The sequence below is a fragment of the Scyliorhinus torazame genome, chromosome 7, assembly GCF_047496885.1.
Source record: "Scyliorhinus torazame isolate Kashiwa2021f chromosome 7, sScyTor2.1, whole genome shotgun sequence".
NCBI classification, from domain to species: domain Eukaryota; kingdom Metazoa; phylum Chordata; class Chondrichthyes; order Carcharhiniformes; family Scyliorhinidae; genus Scyliorhinus; species Scyliorhinus torazame.
In genome coordinates, this window is record NC_092713.1 from 118,060,804 (window position 1) to 118,080,996 (window position 20,193).

A 20,193-nucleotide genomic window follows, 5' to 3' on the forward strand; every position below is an offset into this window, starting at 1 on the left:
TGGGGCGCCATTTTTTCACGCAACACCGGTCTGATGCCCAAGCGGCGAGATCGGCACTATCGGGTTCTGCACGGCGCAGTCCGGTGAATCGCCCGAGACACCCAAAATGGCGATTCTCCGCTATCCCCGCTATTCTCCGGCCCGGATGGGCCGAGCGGCCTGCCCAATACGACAGGTTCCCACTGGCGCCGTCCACACCTGGTCGCTGCCGGCGGGAACAGCGCGGGAACGCTGGGGGGACGGCCTGTGGGGGGGGGGAAGGGGGAGGAGGGGGGTTCCTGCACCGGGGGGGGGGGCCTCAAATCGGGTCTGGCCCGCGATCGGGGCCCAATGATCGGCGGACCGGCCTCTCTGAAGGAAGACCTCCTTTCCTCCGCGCCCCACAAGATCCATCCGACATCTTCTTGTGGGGCGGCCTCGGGGAGGACGGCAACCACGCTTGCTTGGGTGACGCCAGTTACGCGGCACTGGCCGCGTCATTTACGCGGTGCAAATGCCCGGCGCACGCTGTCGACGCTGCTTTCGCAACACGCCCCCCAGGTTTCTCGTGGCCCCGATCCTAGCCCATTTTCGGGCCCTGAATCGGTCGAGATCGGGGCCGTTGCGCGCCATCATGAACCTCGATGGCGTTCACGTCGGCGTGGGCACTTAGTCACGGGAGCGGAGAATCGCGCCCAAGATGTTTACTGTGTGTTTATAAAATGTTAACTGCATTCATAGAATAAACATTGCTTTTGTTTAAAAATACTTTAGAACTCTTGCATCACACCTGTAAAGTGGGCCCTTGTGCTCCCCATAACCAAAATCTATTAAAAGTTGTGGGTCAGGTGAACTCCATGATATACTTTGGTGTTCTCTAAACCCTGGCCCATAATAATACACTCAGCTATACGACCTCCCACCAGCAGGTTGCGTCAGACATCAATCATATGATATTCAGCTATCAGCAGTTGGTAGTAAGGCGTACTCGAGGACAAATGCACATCAGGTAGTTTCAGAGCAACCTAGTCTGTACAGCATTCTGCATGTTATCCTTCCACGTGTTAACTAATAAATCATCATTCTAAGTAAGTCATCAGCAGTTCTGTATGAATCACTGCAAAGACAAGACAACAGAAAACAACCCATACAATCAATGCCTTTGAGTCATTTACAGATAAAAAAAAATGTTTTTGCTTAACACCAATACATACTTAAAAAAATATAATTTGACAAGAAACAATTTAAAACTTTCTTTTTTCCATTCTAATACTTTGAATTAACTTACTTGGCTTCTTTCTCTCTGGGTATTTCCTTCCATCTCCTTAACGTGACTCTGTTCTCTCAACATCTCTTCTTTTTAAAAAAAAGTTTTTTTAATTCTTCCAATCAAGGGGCAATTTAGCGTGGCCAATCCACCTAGCCTGCATATCTTTGGGCTGTAGGGGTGAGACCCACACAGACACGGGGAGAATGTGCAAACTCTACACGGACTGTGACCCGGGACCAGGATCAAACCCGGGTCCTCACCGCCATGAGGCAGCAGTGCAAACTGCTGTGCCACCATGCTGCCCTCCTCTCTCAACATCTCTCTGTCAAAACTGGACGTTGACTACAAATTCCACTTAATTGTTGGGACTGTGGCATTGATTGTTCAGTCTTAGTCAAAGACCCTGACTCACAGCTCTACCGGTGGATTCTGAGATCCCGGTAAACTTTCAGTTGGACCAAAGGAGGTTTCTCGTACTCTCCCTTTGTCAGATTTCCTCTTACAATTAATTAATTGATCAACATGACAATGATGGAGTCTCTCTCCAATTTCCAGTAGATGGGTGAATACACCTGGTCTCTTTGCAACAACTCCAATCACTTACTCCTCCTCATCACTTTGGTGATTTTTCCACCATGACGTTCTGACCAGCACTGAGTTAAGTTTCATGCCTGGTGCATCATGACTCATCTTCACTTTATCTTGCTTTTCTCTTACTTTGTTTTCGGCGTCGCGCTTAAGAAAACAAAACCTTGCCCTAAAATGCATTTAAATACCAACGTGCAAGGTCGGCAATTAGTTGCAGACTGGGACTATTCTGTAACAGAACAGAAAATTGCCTAGCCGATCTCAATCAGAAACATGGAAATGACTGCCTAACTTGTCACTAAGTAAATGCTCCTGCAAACATGTCTTCACAATCTGCAGCACCATTCAATGCTGGGTGATGTGGTATTAATAGACTGTGTTTGATTTCATTCTTACTCAGAAATACTCCAAACTCTTCTGACATAAACCGTGGATCATTATTTGACACTAACACCTATGGCAATCCATAAATTACGCACCAACTTCTCAAAACCTCAATAGTTTTGGCACTCGTAGTATCGGGCACAGTCTCAACATTTATCTGCTTGCTGTGACTATTGAAAAAAAGAAGTACTCTTTCCCTTACACTTCAAAGAAATCAACATGTACTCATTCCCACGGTTTGCTTGTGGCTGACCATGGAATGAAAGGAACTTGTTTGAATGATTTCTCTTGAGATGTACTTCACAACTTTCACACCATATTTCCAGTATCTCTATCTACCTTTGGATACCAAGGGTGAGACCTTCCGGCCTCGTTACGCTCTCGCTCAAACAAAATGAGGCCAGTAAATAGCGGGAGAGGTCAAAAACAAGATCTGCCAGGTGCTAAACAGTTTGCAATGCAACTGGCCCGCTCCCATAGGCGAAATCAGAATCTCGCTGTAGGGAGGCGAGAAACCAATTATCACCACTTAAGCCCCGTTTCCATTTAGAGCCACGTTAGTTTAGTTTAACACGTGTGGCATGGGCAAACAGAGCTGATAGGAGAAGTGCCTTATTAACATGTTTATTCTTTCCCACTGTTCGTTTTCACTATGCTAAGGCTCTTTGCATAGGGTCTTTTTTTTTCTCTGTAAATGTTACAAATTTGCTTTAAATAAAAAATTTCCCCCCAAAAAGCCCCATTTCCATACAACTAACGAGACCCAAAGTGGGATGGAAATTTTCAGAGATGGGAGGAGAAAGGAATTAGGACACTAAAAGATCTGGGGCGAAATTCTCCGGAAACGGCGCGATGTCCACCAACTGGCGCCCAAAACGGCGCAAATCAGACGGGCATCGCGCTGCCCCAAAGGTGCGGAATGCTCCGCATCTTTGGGGGCCGAGCCCCAACCTTAAGAGGCTAGGTCGGCGCCAGACGAATTTCCACCCCGCCAGCTGGCGCGGAAATGACATCTCCGGGCGGCGCATGCGCGGGAGCGTTAGCGGCCGATGACGGCATTCCCGCGCATGCACAGTGGAGGGAGTCTCTTTCGCCTCCGCCATGGTGGAGACCGTGGCGAAGGCGGAAGGGAAAGAGTGCCCCCACGGCACAGGCCTGCCCGCGGATCGGTGGGCCCCGGTCGTGGTCCAGGCCACCGTGGGGGCACCTCCCGGGGCCAGATCGCCCCGCGCCCCCCCCAGGACCCCGGAGCCCGCCCGCGCCGCCTTGTCCCGCCGGTAAGGTAGGTGGTTTAATTTACGCCGGCGGGACAGGCATTTTAGCGGCGGGATTTCGGCCCATCCGGGCCGGAGAATCGCGCGGGGGGCCCCGCCAACCGGCGCGGCGCGATTCCCACCCCCGCCGAATCTCCGGTGCCGGAGACTTCGGTAACCAGCGGGGGCGGGATTCACGCCAGCCCCCGGCGATTCTCCGACCCGGCGGGGGGTCGGAGAATCTCGCCCCAGTTTCTTGGGGGTCGGTTTGCAGGATTGAAGGAGCTGGGAGCGAAGTATGGGCTGGAGCAGGGGGGAATATTTAGATACATGCAGGTTCGAGACTTTGCCAGAAAGGAGATACAGGGCTTCCCGGTGGAGCCGGCCTCCATTTGCTGGAGGAGGTGCTAACGTCAAGGGGACTGGAGAAGTGGGTAGCATCAGCAGTTTACGGGGCTATTTTGGAAAAGGAGAAGGCACCACTGGAAGGAATCAAAGCAAAGTGGGAGGAAGAGTTGGGAGAGAGTATGGAGGAGGGGTTCTGGTGTGAGGTGCACCGGAGAGTGAACACCTCCACCTCGTGCACGAGATTGGGGCTTATACAGCTGAAGGTGGTATATAGAGCACACCTCACAAGGGCGGGAATGAGCCGATTCTTTGAGGGGGTAGAAGATGTGTGTGAACGTTGCGGGGGGGGGGGGGGGGGGGGTCCCACAAATCACGTTCATATGTTTTGGTCCTGGATATGTTGAGGATTACTGGAAAGAGGTGTTTAGGGTAATCTCTAAAATGGTGCACGTGAAAGTGGACAGGGCCCTCAGGAGGCCATATTCAGGGTGTCGGACCAGCCGGGGGTGGAAACGGGTGCGGAGGCAGATGTTGTAACCTTCGTCTCATTGATTGCCCAAAGGCGGATCCTGATGGGATGGAAAGCAACCTCTCCACCCTGTGCCTTGGCGTGGCGGGGGGACCTGTTGGAATTCTTTACTCTTGAGAAGGTTAAGTTTGAACTGAGGGGAAGGATAGAGGGGTTCTACAATTCATGGGCGTTATTCACTCTGCACTTTCAAGAACTGGATAACATTGAACATTAGTGGGGAGGGTAGGGGGGAGGGGGAACTGTGTGTTAATGGTGACTATGGGTGATTCCTGATTCCTTTTTGTCATTTGTTTATGTTAACATGCGGGCTAATGTCTGGGGGTTTGGTGGGAGGATGGGATCGTTGTTATTGATATGGGGATTGACATTATATTCGTTACTGATTATTGTTTATTGTTGGTGGATGCAAATTTGGGAGAAAATGTGAAAAAGGAGAATAAAAATATTTTAAAAAAATCTCTCTCCAAACCTTGATGGAATAATGGCTCTTAATATTTTATTATAATAATCTTTTATTAGTGTCACAAGTAGGCTTACATTAACACTGCATTGAAGTTACTGTGAAAATCCCCGCGTCTCCACACTCTGGCGCCTGTTCGGATACACAGATGGAGAATTCAGAATGTCCAATTCACCTAAAAACGGGTCTTTTGGGGCATGTGGGAGGAAACCGGAGCACCCGGAGGAAACCCACGCAGACACGGGGAGAACGTGCAGACTCCACACAGACAGTGACTCAAGCGGGAATCAAATCTGGGATCCTGGCGCTGTGAAACAACAGTGAAACCTCATAGGAGACAGCCTTGATCTATGCTCAGTTCATTTCTATGTGTGAAATACTTCTGCAATTTCTCATCACTACATTCTTTAGGCCAGTCCCCATACATAATTGAGCACTTTACTGAGCATTACTTCCTTACGAGTTTCTTCACTAATTTATCTGGATGACACTGGCATGACATTCATGTATGTAAGGTAATTCATGAATTAGTCTTCACGGGAAATCTGAAAAGAATTTTCAAATTTGCATGATCTGCTGACTTATGCTATTTAATTTTGTACTGATGGGCTGTCAAAATCAATACTCATCTTTGAAGCTATGCAGCCCTGGGCATGGTACTCTCTCCTTCGAATCAAATATGGTTATATGGGCTTGGTGGTTAATTTAAATGAACTCCTGAATCTACAAGTATCTGGAATTTGGTAACACCACATATGATCACTAATGTCTTTCTCAATTTGCAAATAGTTTTGCTGTCGTTAAGTACCTTAAGCATTTTCCACAGACTTCTCCACATCATTTTGCGTATATGACTTAACACCACACCTAGTCCCTGTGGTGAGGCATCGCACACCAAAGCCAATTGCTTATTGTGATCACAGTGGGTCAAAGGAGTATTATTAGTTATTCAAATGCTTTCTGACACTTCACAGACCATTCCCAATCTATTCCAAGTTTGAACAGGAGTGAAAATATTAGTGAAGTCTGGGATGAATTTGGAATAATAGAACATTCACAGGGACTGTTGTGTAAATTCTTCCTTGTTCTCTAGCCTCTTTAAAAAATAAATATAGAGTACCCAATTCTTTTTTTCCAATTATTGGGCAATTTAGCGTGGCCAATCTACCTACCCTGCACATTTTTGGGTTGTGAGGGTTGAGACCCACCCAGTCACGATGAGAATGTGCAAACACCACATGGCCCGAGACCGGGATCGATCCCGGGTCCCCTGCTCCGTGAGGGGGCAGCAGCACTGCTGCCCCCTTTGTTCTCTAGCCTATTTGCTTTTAAAATGCCCTCACCCTTCTCCTGCGTTGGGTGGATACCTTCACCATCGATTTGGTGACCCACGTTTGTTACATTTGACACCATGAAGCAACATATGCTTTTTAGCTTTGATACCGTATCTTAAAGTCTGTCTAGGATTTTGATTAACATTAAAATGTGCTCAGGGCGACATGGTGGCACAGTGCTTAGTCTTGCTGCCCCTAGTACAATCCTCTGTATATGAGTGGTAAGCAGTTCCATACTCCAGTCAGTTAATTCTGAGTTCAAATATGTATTTGACAAACCTATCTTACTGAACACCTTTCCATTGGCTAAATTAAAAATAAAAATAAATCTTTATTGGTAGGCAGTGGATAAGTATAATTCTCAATCACTTTATTTTACTGTTGCTTATAATCTCTACAACTCGGGACAGACCTACTTACTGGCTTTTTGAACTATCATTGCAGGTGCAGCCCATTCATTGAATTCCACTTTAACTACCCCTGTTCTTTCTAATGTAACCAGCTTTTTACTTACTGCTTCCAACTGTGCATTGGGCACTGGCCTAGCTTTGCAAAATGTCAGGTGTACATTGATCTTTACTTCGACTCTGGCCTTGTTTTATAATTTTATAATTTGGTCCTCCTTGCTCAAAGACCACTTTGTGCTCTCTTCTCAATGACACGTATTTTGTTTCCACACTATCCTATGCACATTCAAGGATTTCCAGACTAATCTTAGATCTGGCACAACCATGCCCCCCCCCCCCCCCCCCCACCCTTTGAATGCAACCTGGAAATTTACCATGACCTGGAGTAACAGTCTCCTCTACTCCTGTGTGCTGTTTGGGTATGACCAACTTTCCCACGGCCCACATCTTTGTCAATCTCAATCTCTCCCTAGCCTTCACCTTTCACTGGCCCAATATCCCGCCCCACGTGCACGCCCCCCCCCCCGCCCCAAACAGTATAAATCTCACCCTATTTCCAGTTCTCTCTAGCTGACAAAGAGTCATGCAGACACAAAATGTTAGCTCCGTTCTCTCTCCACAGATGCGGCCAGACCTGCTGAGATTTTCCAGCATTTTCTGCTTCAGATTCTGGCATTCGCAATAATTTGCTTTTATTTTTCCCACAGCCATAGCACTTTGACATGAAACAGGATAATTTAAACGGTTGGTGATTACCATGGCAATGGTAGTATCTGAAGTTCTGACTCTCCAAGACTGTTAGCTTTACTTCTGTCGCCTGGATCTCATTAAAATCCCTTGGACTTGGCATGCTGACTCAGGAAAATAACTCTTGTAATTTGCAACCATCTCTTTCTGCTATTTCTATCACTGGAGCCTCATTGCAGGCCTCTTTCCACAATGTTTTATTGCTTTTGTTCAAAAGCTTGGCCTGATTTTTGTTTTTTAAAGCCTCTTATAAATATGTGTCTTAAGGTCGCTTTCTAATTTCACACCATGTCAACAGTGACAAGAGTTTCTTTAATTCACGAATGTAATTTATAGCAGTCTCTCAGCTTCCTTTCAGATTGCAAATTGGTGTAATCTTATTTTTAATCATGCCACAATAAGAGTCCAGAATTTAATTAATTTTAGCATATCTCAAAGAACTGGGGTCTCTTGACTACCATTGGCAAGACCACCTTAAAAGCATCAGGTCCCATTATGGTAAGGAAAAATTTGCTTTATCATCGAATTTAACTCCTTTCAACTAAAGATGAAATCTTAGTTTTGAATTACACCGGTCTCTATTATGGTAAAATTCCTCCATTGTCTTCAAATATGTCTTCAGTGCCATTTTCTTTCCAATTTCGCATCATATTGACTCACTGTGCATTAGTCAATGTGCTTGTGAAGCAAGTTTATCCATGTCTCAATATCGATTTTAGGTGTCCCAAAAACATGTCAGAATGTTTTTCAGTCCTTCGTGTTGCAAATGAAATGCAAGAGAACTCCATTCCAGTCTTGTCACCATTTTGCTGGAAGATTAACAAATGGATCCACAGCAGGTAGCTATTATTGACCTAACTTTATTTACATCTCTCCAACAATGGGGACAATAGAGAGAGCTATATCACAGAGATCTTTTAATATATACTTAATTTGTGCTCTTCAATCTGCTGTTTAGATTTTTCCCCATTTCTCATCAATGGATGGCAGTTTGCTTTCTTTAAAAAAAAATATTTTAATTTTTTTTTTTCAGTATAGGAGTACCCAATTCTTTTTTTTTGTAATTAAGGGGCAATTTAGCATGGGCAATCCACCTACCTTGCACATCTTTGGGTTGTGGGGGTGAGGCCCACACAGACACGGGGAGAATGTGCAAACTCCACACAAACTGTGACCTGGGACCGGAATCGAACCCCGTTCCTCACCGCAGTGCTAACCACTACGCCGCCCCTCCAATTTGTTTTATATTTAATTTGGGCAACATTTAAAAAAAATTCTCACCAATATGCTTTCGACCTGGAATTTTCCCTTTACTACTTTTACACTGATCTCTTATTATATTGTGCTCATTGCTTCTCAAATGTTTCCTACTTTTGGCTCACTTACTCACTCCATTTCATTAGCCAGAACCAGGTCAAGTTGTGATTCTTTCAATGTTATAGTAACATAGTAAATTAAAGAGCATATCTGAGTACACCGAGAACTCCTCTCTTCCTCCACAATTTCCCAATAATTAAAAGATGAAAGTTACAACTGTAAATTCACAATTCTCTAATGTATCTACAAATTGTATCGTCAATCTATTTCTCATTATCTTTGTATTGGGAGTCATTGACTCAGTGCAGGCACAGAAATGAAATGAAAATCGCTTATTGTCACAAGTAGGCTTCAAATGAAGTTACTGTGAAAAGCCCCTAGTTGCCACATTCCGGCACCTGTTCGGGGAGGCTGGTACGGGAATTGAACCGTGCTGCTGGGCTGCCTTGGTCTGCTTTCAAAGCCAGCGATTTAGCCCTGTGCTAAACCAACCACCGTGGTCATTACCAAGATGTTTGCCTTTTAAACAAGCTATTTCTTTTTAAAGCCGAGGTGGGACAGTTTATTTAACAGATCATGAAACAGAGAAGCGTTTGCCTATGAAGAGATTTATGGAGCTCAGTTACATTCTGTTGAAGTTCTTGAGTTTACCAACTGTTCTTCCAAAGTTATTAGTTATTTTAGGATTTTATAAAAAACGTGGCGAAAGAAATAGGGAGCAATGTTCAATAATTTAGCAATAAACCGGAAGGAGCTTGGTAATCTAGTTATTCCTGTGAGGAAAAACAAAGTGAACATTTTAAAAACTTGTACAAAATGCTGTAGTTGTCAAAATATTTATTATGTATATTTCTGTAAATCAGACAAGTTTTTTGATCAGACAATTTACTGTAGAGTCTTTACTTCATAGTTGTGCGTACTTCAAATTGCTTTGGTGACATTTACAAGTCTGCTTCAAATTATTAAAAATACTGTACTGAATCTCTTTTCTGAGGCTTTCTGAGAATCTCAAGAGATTTATCTAGAATGATTTTAAAAATCAACTGAACAGCTCAAGGCCTTCAAGTGGCGCTTCCAGAAAGTTCTGTTCAAAGTCGCTAAACTTAAAAAGACGTCTACAGTCTGACAACCATATTTTTTAACAAAATAATACAACTCTCTTCTTTCCTCAAATGCCCAATTCATTTATGGGTAGAGGCAAAGGTTTGGTACAGAACAAAGAACCCCTTTGATTTACTGTTGAAAATTTTCCCAGAAGCAGCAACAATGCATTATACAGCCAGTGAGACTCTATTTTGTTTAAAGTGAACAGCAATGCTTCCCCACCAACACAATATAAATACTTTCGCTTTGATGCAGAAGTATTTATTTATTGAAGTTTATAAGATGAACTTGCCCTACACGAGTTACTCTCACATTTTGGAAATTGAACACGCATGTAGCATGTGAATTGAGAGATACAGACCTCGAATGACGTGAACTTAAGCAAACCACATAATTGTTTTTATAGATAGCATCTGGGGAGGGGGAAGGAGAAAGAAAGGAATGTCTGTGCACGACCATCATTTTATCCTGCACCGATACACAGGATTTGATTGTAGCTTTTGTGTGTAAACATTTCAATCATACGGAGATTTCCAAGCTGTAAACATTTGCTTTGGACAATGCAGTTTGGCAACCATGGAAAGATACTGTATCATATTCCAAATAAATTTCCCTATGCAGCTGATTTCACCAAACAGCTTCGTTGCTAGATGAATTCCAATAATTTACAAAAGTAGATTCTGTTCACTACTGAAACAGCCAAAACAAAATAATATCTTCATCTATTTTCTAAAATGCAATCAGACTGAAGTCTTTTGCTTTGCACACTACCCTATCATCGACACTAGTGGAATTCAGTCTTACTCCAATCAATAATGCACAGGCAAAATGACTCTGGGCAATTTCTCCTGATGTGGCGCTGTGTACTGATTATTTGTTAGACTTCTCATCATTACCCTACAACTTAATGAACTCAGTGTTAAGTTCCATTAGAATCACAGTTTTCTTGCAGCCTCATTAATGTAACCATTTAACGAAAAATAAATCAAATTATCTAGTTTCTTGCTCAACAGCAAAAAGCTGGACTTTGGTTGGTCTACAACACCTGTTTAAACGGGACCAGCACAAACATTAATGAGAAACCATTCACTAAACTCACAATTAACCCGCCCTTCTGGCAAACTAGATACTATAAAAGGTCCCTCTTTGAATCTTCTATGGTTAGCTGAGCAATTTGTAAACAGAAACAGAAAGGGCTAAAAAGCTCAGGCAGTGGCTTTTTCCAATTCTGACGAAAGGTCACTGGCATACAACATTAAATCTGTTTCCATCCCCACAGATGCTGCCTGGTTTGCTTAGTACTTCCAACATTTTCTGTTTGTATTTCAGATTTCCAGCATCTGTAGTACTTAACCTTTGTGTAAGTAACTAATAAAGCTCAGTGCTTAAATCTGTAATTTTAACCAAATGCCATTCAGATCAGATCACTTGTAAACAATCAGATCCAGGAGGAATGAGGACACAAATTAAAAAATTACTGTCAACATTTTCTGATAGAATATTTGTTTTCGGAGGACATTAATGTCTAGCCATACAAGCTCTGCATGGATCCTTGGCTGCGTTGCCCGAATTCCACCCCTGCCCAATCCAGATGAACGCACAATAGTCACCAGTGTGCAAAATTGCCATGATGAAAGTGGGATTTTTAAAATATCCAGCAGCATATAATCGACAGGATGAAAAAAAGGGCGATGTTGAGAATGCACTATTGATTGGTATCCCGCTACTACGAAAAGGATAAGATTAACATCCCACCCACCAATCCCCCCTTTAAAAAAATCTATTAAAATGCATTAGAACCATGCTGCTCGCCATGATGTACACTACTGGTCAATGATTACAAATTTTTCCCAATGTGTCCAGTATCCACCTTCCCTCCTTTACATATTACTTCTTGTCAACTGTAAAAAGGCACTTCAGAAACTGAATATGGTTCATTTCATTTAACCTGTACAGCATACAACCAATTAGAAAATAATGAGCACATAGCAGAATGATAGTCAGGACAACAATATTTACAAAAACAGGAATAGAATGAAATGTGGGAACGCGTCTGCCAAATAGGATGCAGGATTATACCACACAATGTTTTAGCTCATCAGACAACAGAACACTGACACAGCTTTAATTCCTTGATAAAGTCGAGATGAAATAAGACACTTTAGGCCTTGACATAAAAGGTGGTTCCAGATCTAGTAGGTAGTGACTATGCAGATTACTTCACTATTCCTCGACTCCTTTGAGGAGAACCTTCCAAAGATGCAAATAAATAGTGCTCTGTACACATTCAAGCGCACTGTATAGTAGTGGTGTTTCAATCCAGCAACCCAACAGCAGTTAAATTTATTCCCTGATCCCAGCACCAGGGTTTTGGACCCATTTGTTTTTAGACCACTTTACAGAGCTGCAAAGTCAATCTGGACGTAAAGTTGTCTTATTCCTGCCTGTGAATGAAAGGGACAAAAAAAAATGTTTATTCACCCATTGAAATGAAGCAGGAATGTGTTTCCTTGTCCCCAACATTTCTAAGTATTAGTAAATAATTCAATTTTTCCTTTTTACTTTAAACAAAAACAACATTTCAAAAATGTTTAATAACCTACATTTTGTGAATGTACATTGTTGTGCTAAATGTTTCACCACATCATGTTCCATTACATGAATGGCTTGATATGTATTACTTTTGTGCAACATGATTCTGCGAACCTGCCTTGGCAAATGTTTCACTCAGTAAACAGTCAAAGCTATGCACCCAGGAGGATATCAAGAGTAAGAAGGCACAAAATAAGCTCCTAATCCACTACCCACCAGATAATAAAAGGGCAGGGGGGAGGCTGGAACTACCCACTTCAATAATAAATAATGTACAGGTTTCATGAAGGAAGGAATGGATTGAAGTTAAATGCCTCATACAAATCATTTCATCAGGTTAAATCTATCTTTCTAATAAAGTTCTGACATTCTTCAATTGACGCTGATCAGATTAATAAGATTTAACTTAGTCCGATCAATGATATTGAAAATGTAATGCTAGTGCCAGTTTGTAAGGAGAGCCCAACATTTACAAAAATGACAATGGACTGGAGCAAGATTGTGTGGGAACTAGTAGATTGGATAATTGCAGCACAGTTAAAAAATAGAGTACTTTTAAAATCATTTGTTTGCCTAAAGAGTAAGCAACTTTGCCTAAAGAGTAAGCGACTCTGAAGATAATAAGATAGGTATAATGTATCATTCTTTCCATAGTTCTAGTCAATGTGGGCATGACAGTGATAGCAAGGACATTATTAGTTAGGTTAGTTGGGCAGCACAGTAGCTTCACAGCTCCAGAGTCCCAGGTTTGATTCCCGGCTTGGGTCACTGTCTGTGCGGAGTCTGCACGTTCTCCCTGTGTCTGCGTGGGTTTCCTCAGGCTGCTCCGGTTTGCTCCCACAGTCCAAAGATGTGCAGGTTAGGTGGATTGGCCATGACAAATTGCCCATAATGTTCAAAAAAAGATTAGGTGGGGTTAATGGGTTGAGGGGATATGGTGGAGGTGTGGGCTTATGTGGGTTTGTCTTTCCAGTGCGGACTCTGGTGCCTCCTTCTGCACTGTAAATTCTAATGTCTATGTTAAGAGTAAGAGAGCCATCAAGGACTGTATAAGGCCATGAGTAATGCTGCAGGGTAGTTTTAGTGGAGCTAAAGATATAGTTAAACTTTTAAATGGGTAGATTGCATATTACTGTAGATGCTGGCATCTGAAACAAACAGAAAATACTGGATAATCTCAGCAGGTCTGACAGCTGTCATAATATACACCAGTATATCATGGTGCAAACACACACTGATGGACACACAGTGGGACCAATCAACACACACAACACCGCAGCCAATCACCTGTTAGAGCACACGCACTATAAAGACAGGGGGCATCAGAGTTCCTGCTCATTCGAGCTGCAGCTTCCTCGTAGGACAGAGCTTACAGCCTGCAGCACAGACATTCACCATGTGCTGAGTGCATCGACTGGTTAGGACAAGGCAAAGGTCTTTAGTTAAAGCCAATATTGTGTTAACCCACAGTGAGTGTATGTTAAACAGTTAATGATTCAATAAAATAGTACGGTAAGAAGTCTTACAACACCAGGTTAAAGTCCAACAGGTTTTGTTTCGGATCACTAGCTTTCAGAGCGCTGCTCCTTCCTCAGGTGAATGATGAGGTATGTTCCAGAAACATATATATAGACAAATTCAAAGATGCCAGACAATGCTTGGAATGTGAGCATTAGCAGGTGATTAAATCTTTACAGATCCAGAGATGGGGTAACCCCAGGTTAAAGAGGTGTGAATTGTGTCAAGCCAGGACAGTTGGTAGGATTTCGCAGGCCAGATGGTGGGGGATGAATGTAATGCGACATGAATTCCAGGTCCCGGTTGAGGCCGCACTCATGTGTGCGGAACTTGGTCATAAGTTTCTGCTCGGCGATTCTGCGTTGTCGCGCGTCCTAAAGGCCGCCTTGAAGAACGCTTACCCGGAGATCAGAGGCGGCCTGCGAAATCCTACCAACTGTCCTGGCTTGACACAATTCACACCTCTTTAACCTGGGGTTACCCCACCTCTGGATCTGTAAAGATTTAATCACCTGCTAATGCTTGCATTCCAAGCATCGTCTGGCATCTTTGAATTTGTCCATATATATGTTTCTGGAACATACCTCTCCATTCACCGGAGGAAGGAGCAGCGCACCGAAAGCTAGTGACATCGAAACAAACCTGTTGGACTTTAACCTGTCTCACCCCAGTCCAACGCCGGCATCTCCACATCAATAAAATAGTGTTGCACTATTTCAAGTGTTGGTGACCTGTATGTGTTCCACGGATCCAGAGCGCCCAACACATGATACCAGTTGAGGGATATCAGCACTTCTTAGACCTACCTGCAAGTGATCTGCCTTCCGCCAGCATTCCGTCATCCTGCAACATGGACAACATTTGCCCGCCGCCGCTCCGCATCGCCAGCAACCGAGGGGCCAACTGGAAGATATTCAAACAGCGCTTCCAGCTCTTCCTCGAGGCCACAGACAGGGAGGACGCCTCGGATACCAGGAAGATTTCTCTTCTCCTCTCCACGGCCGGGGACCATGCCATCCACATTTTCAATTCTCTCACCTTTGCGGATGATGAAGATAAAACAAAGTTCAAGACGGTCCTCCTCAAGTTTGACACTCACTGCAGTGTAGAGGTGAATGTTTCGAGCGCTACGTGTTCCAGCAGCGTTTGCAAGATAAGGATGAACCTTTCCAATCCTTAATCATGCACCTCCGCATCCTTGCGCAATCTTGCAGCTACGGGCCCACCTCTGACTCCATGATTTGCGACCAGATCGTTTTCGGTGTTCAGTCGGACCCCCTACGACAGCAGCTCCTCAAAGTAAAGCAGCTCACCCTAGCAACCGCCACGGAGACCTGTGTCCTACACGAAAAGCCACGAGTCGGTATTCCCACATCCAAGCGGCTGAAACGGCGCGGCAAGGTCCCCACGAGGCGGAACGGGTCGAAGCAATTGAGCAACTCCAGGGCCTCAGCCTGGATGAGGCGGCCATTTTGCACGCTTTTCGCGGACTCCTGTGCTTGTGCGCACCAAACGAGGGGACGTCGACATTGAGGAATGTAATGCGCAGAGGCGCACCACGCACGACCGCACCTCACATGCGCGGTGGCGCAACGAACGTGCTGACGCTACGTCGTGCGGCAACTGTGGCTCCACCCATTTAAAACGGCAATGCCCTGCCAAATCTCGACAATGCCCAAGATGTGGCAGACTCGGCCACTATGCTGCCTTCTGCCGAGCAGCTCAGCCTGCCGCTGCCTTCTGCTGAGCAGCTCAGCCTGCCATTTCATATCGCTTCAGCCAGCCTCGCAGGAATGTCCGGGTAATTCAACCCACGGTCACCGAGTCCGATGCGGACCTCCCACACAGCAGTGACACCGAGGACCCGAAGGCGCCTTTCCGAGTCGGTATCGTAACAAAAAACAGGGTGTCCCCGAAGCAAAGACACCAGCCGCTGTCTGTATACAGCATCGATCCAGACGATGAGTGGTGTGCCACTCTGACGGTCAACCGGTCCCAAATAAGATTCTGCCTGGGCACTGTGCCTCCACTAATCTCATTGCGCGGTCTGACTTCCAAAGCCTTCGTGTCAAACCAGCCATCCTTCCATCAACCTGCCAGCTATTGGATTAGAATGGCAATGCCATTGCAGCCAGTGGTTTGTGCCAACTTGAAATGACGCACAAGTCACTCAAAGCCATCCTACTTTTTGAAATAGTGGGCATTGATCCCAAGGATCTAAATCGCAATACGAGGGAGCATTACCCAATTCCCAAGCACGAAGAGATCACATGCGAGATGGCTCGCGCCAAGCTCTTCACCAAACTCGACCCTCAAAAGGATTCTGGCAAATCCAGCTTGACACATCCAGCAGGAAACTGTGTACATTCAATACCCCCTTTGGCAGATATTGTTACAACAGGATGCTGTTTGGGATCATATCTGCTTCAGAAGTGTTCCATAGGATTATGGAACAAATGATGGAAGGCATTGAAGGTGTTCGCGTCTATGTCGACGACATAATCATTTAGTCCACCACCCCGCAGGTGCATGTCAGTCGCCTCCAGTGCGTATTCAAACGCATACGTGAGCAGGGCCTACGCCTCAACAGGGCCAAATGCTCTTTTGGTCAGACGGAACTCAAGTTCCTCGGGGACCACATCTCCCAGTTGGGTGTGCGGCCGGATGAGGACAAGGTGGCTGCTATCACAGCCATGAAAACGCCAGAGGACAAGAAGGCGGTCCTCCGATTTCTGAGCATGGTCAACTTTTTAGGGAAGTTCACCCCCAACCTCGCCTCTCATACCACGGCTCTTAGGAACCTGGTCAGGATGACGACAGACTTCCAAAGGCTCCCTGCCCACGAGCGCGAATGGAGAGAACTCAAAACCAAACTCACCACGGCCCCGGTCTTAAGCTTTCTTTGATCCAGCAAAAGAGACCAAAATTTCGATGCCATCTAATCCATCATGGGGGCAGTGCTCCTGCAACGTGAGGAGGCCTCATCATGGGCCCCCGTTGCACATGCGTCACGCGCCATGACCCCCACGGAACAGCGCTACGTGCAGATAGAAAAGGAGTGCCTGGGCCTTCTGACCGGTGCGGTTAAATTTCACGATTACGTGTACGGACTTCCTCAATTCACCGTCGAGACCATCGCCCGCTGGTCAATATAATACAGAAAGGCTTGAACGACATGATGCCTCGCCTCCAGCGCATTCTTCTCAAGCTCCGGCGATATGACTTCCAGCTGGTATACACCCCAGGCAAAGACCTCATCATTGCTGACGCTCTCTCCAGGGCAGTCAACACTCCATGTGACCCAGCGGGATTAGTCTGCCAGGTTGACGCCCATGTGGCCTTCGTGGCCTCCAATCTACCTGCCTCAGTTGAACTCCTCGTCCAAATTAGCCGCGAGACAGCGGCTGACCCTTTGCTACAGCGTGTCATGCGCCACCTAACAGACGGGTGGTTCAAGGGCCAATGCCCTCAGTTCTATAATGTCAGAGATGATCTGGCGGTAGTAGACGGGGTTCTTCTGAAACTGGACCGCATTGCTATCCCGCATAGCATGCGCCAGCTCGTCCTGGAACAGCTACACGAGGACCATCTTGGCGTGAAAAGTGCCGCCGACGGGCCCGAAAGGCAGTGTATTGGCCCAGCATTAATGAAGACATAGCCAGCACAGTGCTCAACTGCCCACTTGTCAGCGCTTCCAGCCGGCCCAACCACGTGAGACCCTGCAGCCCCATGAGTTGGTCACGTCACCTTGGACCAAGGTGGGTATTGACCTTTTCCACGCGCTGGGCAGAGACTATGTCCTGATCGTGGACTACTTTTCAAATTACCCGGGAGGTGATACGGTTGCACGACATCACATCGTCTGCAGTCAGCCATGCCTGTAAGGACACCTTTGCTCAACACGGCATCCCACTCACGGTTATAGAACAATACAGCGCAGTACAGGCCCTTCGGCCCACGATGTTGCACCGAAACAAAAGCCATCTTACCTACACTATGCCATTATCATCCATATGTTTATCCAATAAACTTTTAAATGCCCTCAATGTTGGTGAGTTCACTACTGTAGCAGGTAGGGCATTCCACGGCCTCACTACTCTTTGCGTAAAGAACCTACCTCTGACCTCTGTCCTATATCTATTACCCTTCAGTTTAAAGTTATGTCCCCTCGTGCCAGCCATTTCCATCCGCGGGAGAAGGCTCTCACTGTCCACCCTATCCAACCCCCTGATCATTTTGTATGCCTCTATTAAGTCTCCTCTTAACCTTCTTCTCTCCAACGAAAACAACCTCAAGTCCATCAGCCTTTCCTCATAAGATTTCCCCTCCATACCAGGCAACATCCTGGTAAATCTCCTCTGCACCCGCTCCAAAGCCTCCACGTCCTTCCTATAATGCGGTGACCAGAACTGTACGCAATACTCCAAATGCGGCCGTACCAGAGTTCTGTACAGCTGCAACATGACCTCCCGACTCCGGAACTCAATCCCTCTACCAATAAAGGCCAACACTCCATAGGCCTTCTTCACAACCCTATCAACCTGGGTGGCAACTTTCAGGGATCTATGTACATGGACACCTAGATCCCTCTGCTCATCCACACTTTCAAGAACTTTACCATTAGCCAAATATTCCGCATTCCTGTTATTCCTTCCAAAGTGAATCACCTCACACTTCTCTACATTAAACTCCATTTGCCACCTCTCAGCCCAGCTCTGCAGCTTATCTATATCCCTCTGTAACCTGCTACATCCTTCCACACTATCGACAACACCACCGACTTTAGTATCGTCTGCAAATTTACTCACCCACCCTTCTGCGCCTTCCTCCAGGTCATTGATAAAAATGACAAACAGCAACGGCCCCAGAACAGATCCTTGTGGTACTCCACTTGTGACTGTACTCCATTCTGAACATTTCCCATCAACCACCACCCTCTGTCTTCTTTCAGCTAGCCAATTTCTGATCCACATCTCTAAATCACCCTCAATCCCCAGCCTCCGTATTTTCTGCAATAGCCTACCGTGGGGAACCTTATCAAACGCTTTACTGAAATCCATATACACCACATCAACTGCTCTACCCTCATCTACCTGTTCAGTCACCTTCTCAAAGAACTCAATAAGGTTTGTGAGGCATGACCTACCCTTCACAAAGCCATGCTGACTATCCCTGATCATATTATTCCTATCTAGATGATTATAAATCTGGTCTCTTATAATCCCCTCCAAGACTTTACCCACTACAGACGTGAGGCTCACCGGTCTATAGTTGCCAGGGTTGTCTCTGCTCCCCTTTTTGAACAAAGGGACCACATTTGCTGTCCTCCAGTCCTCTGGCACTATTCCTGTAGCCAATGATGACATAAAAATCAAAGCCAAAGGTCCAGCAATCTCTTCCCTGGCCTCCCAGAGAATCCTAGGATAAATCCCATCAGGTCCCGGGGACTTATCTATTTTCAGCCTGTCCAGAATTGCCAACACCTCTCCCTACGTACCTCAATGCCATCTATTCTATTAGCCTGGGGCTCAGCATTCTCCTCCACAACATTATCTTTTTCCTGAGTGAATACTGACGAAAAATATTCATTTAGTATCTCGCCTATCTCTTCAGACTCCACACACAATTTCCCATCCCTGTCCTTGACTGGTCCTACTCTTTCCCTAGTCATTCGCTTATTCCTGACATACCTATAGAAAGCTTTTGGGTTTTCCTTGATCCTTCCTGCCAAATACTTCTCATGTCCCCTCCTTGCTCTTCTTAGCTCTCTTTAGATCCTTCCTCTCTACCTTGTAACTATCCATCACCCCAACTGAAACGTCACACCTCATCTTCACATAGGCCTCCTTCTTCCTCTTAACAAGAGATTCCACTTCCTTGGTAAACCACGGTTCCCTCGCTCGACGCCTTCCTCCCTGCCTGACCGGTACATACTTATCAAGAACACGCAGTAGCTGATCCTTGAACAAGCTCCACTTATCCAGTGTGCCCAACACTTGCAGCCTACTTCTCCACCTTATCCCCCCCAAGTCACGTCTAATGGCATCATAATTGCCCTTCCCCCAGCTATAACTCTTGCCCTGCGGTGTATACTTATCCCTTTCCATCATTAACGTAAACGTCACCGAATTGTGGTCACTGTCCCCAAAGTGCTCTCCTACCTCCAATTCCAACACCTGGCCTGGTTCATTACCCAAAACCAAATCCAACGTGGCCTCGCCCCTTGTTGGCCTGTCAACATATTGTTTCAGGAAACCCTCCTGCACACACTGTACAAAAAACGACCCATCTATTGTACTCAAACTATATCTTTTCCAGTCAATATTTGGAAAGTTAAAGTCTCCCATAATAACTACCCTG

The 20,193-nt window shown here is 45.5% G+C and overlaps 1 protein-coding gene across 3 annotated transcripts in view; it reads right to left on the reverse strand.

The window, feature by feature from the left end:
• Window positions 1-9,439: 9,439 nt before the first annotated feature.
• slc30a7 (solute carrier family 30 member 7) overlaps window positions 9,440-20,193 on the reverse strand; it is a 100,744-nt gene continuing 89,990 nt past the window's right edge. For all 3 annotated transcript variants that reach the window (XM_072511366.1, XM_072511369.1, XM_072511368.1), the window contains one exon: window positions 9,440-12,167. In XM_072511366.1, the coding sequence (XP_072367467.1) occupies window positions 12,120-12,167 (48 nt within the window). In that variant the 3' untranslated portion in view covers window positions 9,440-12,119. The remainder of the gene's footprint in view (window positions 12,168-20,193) is intronic.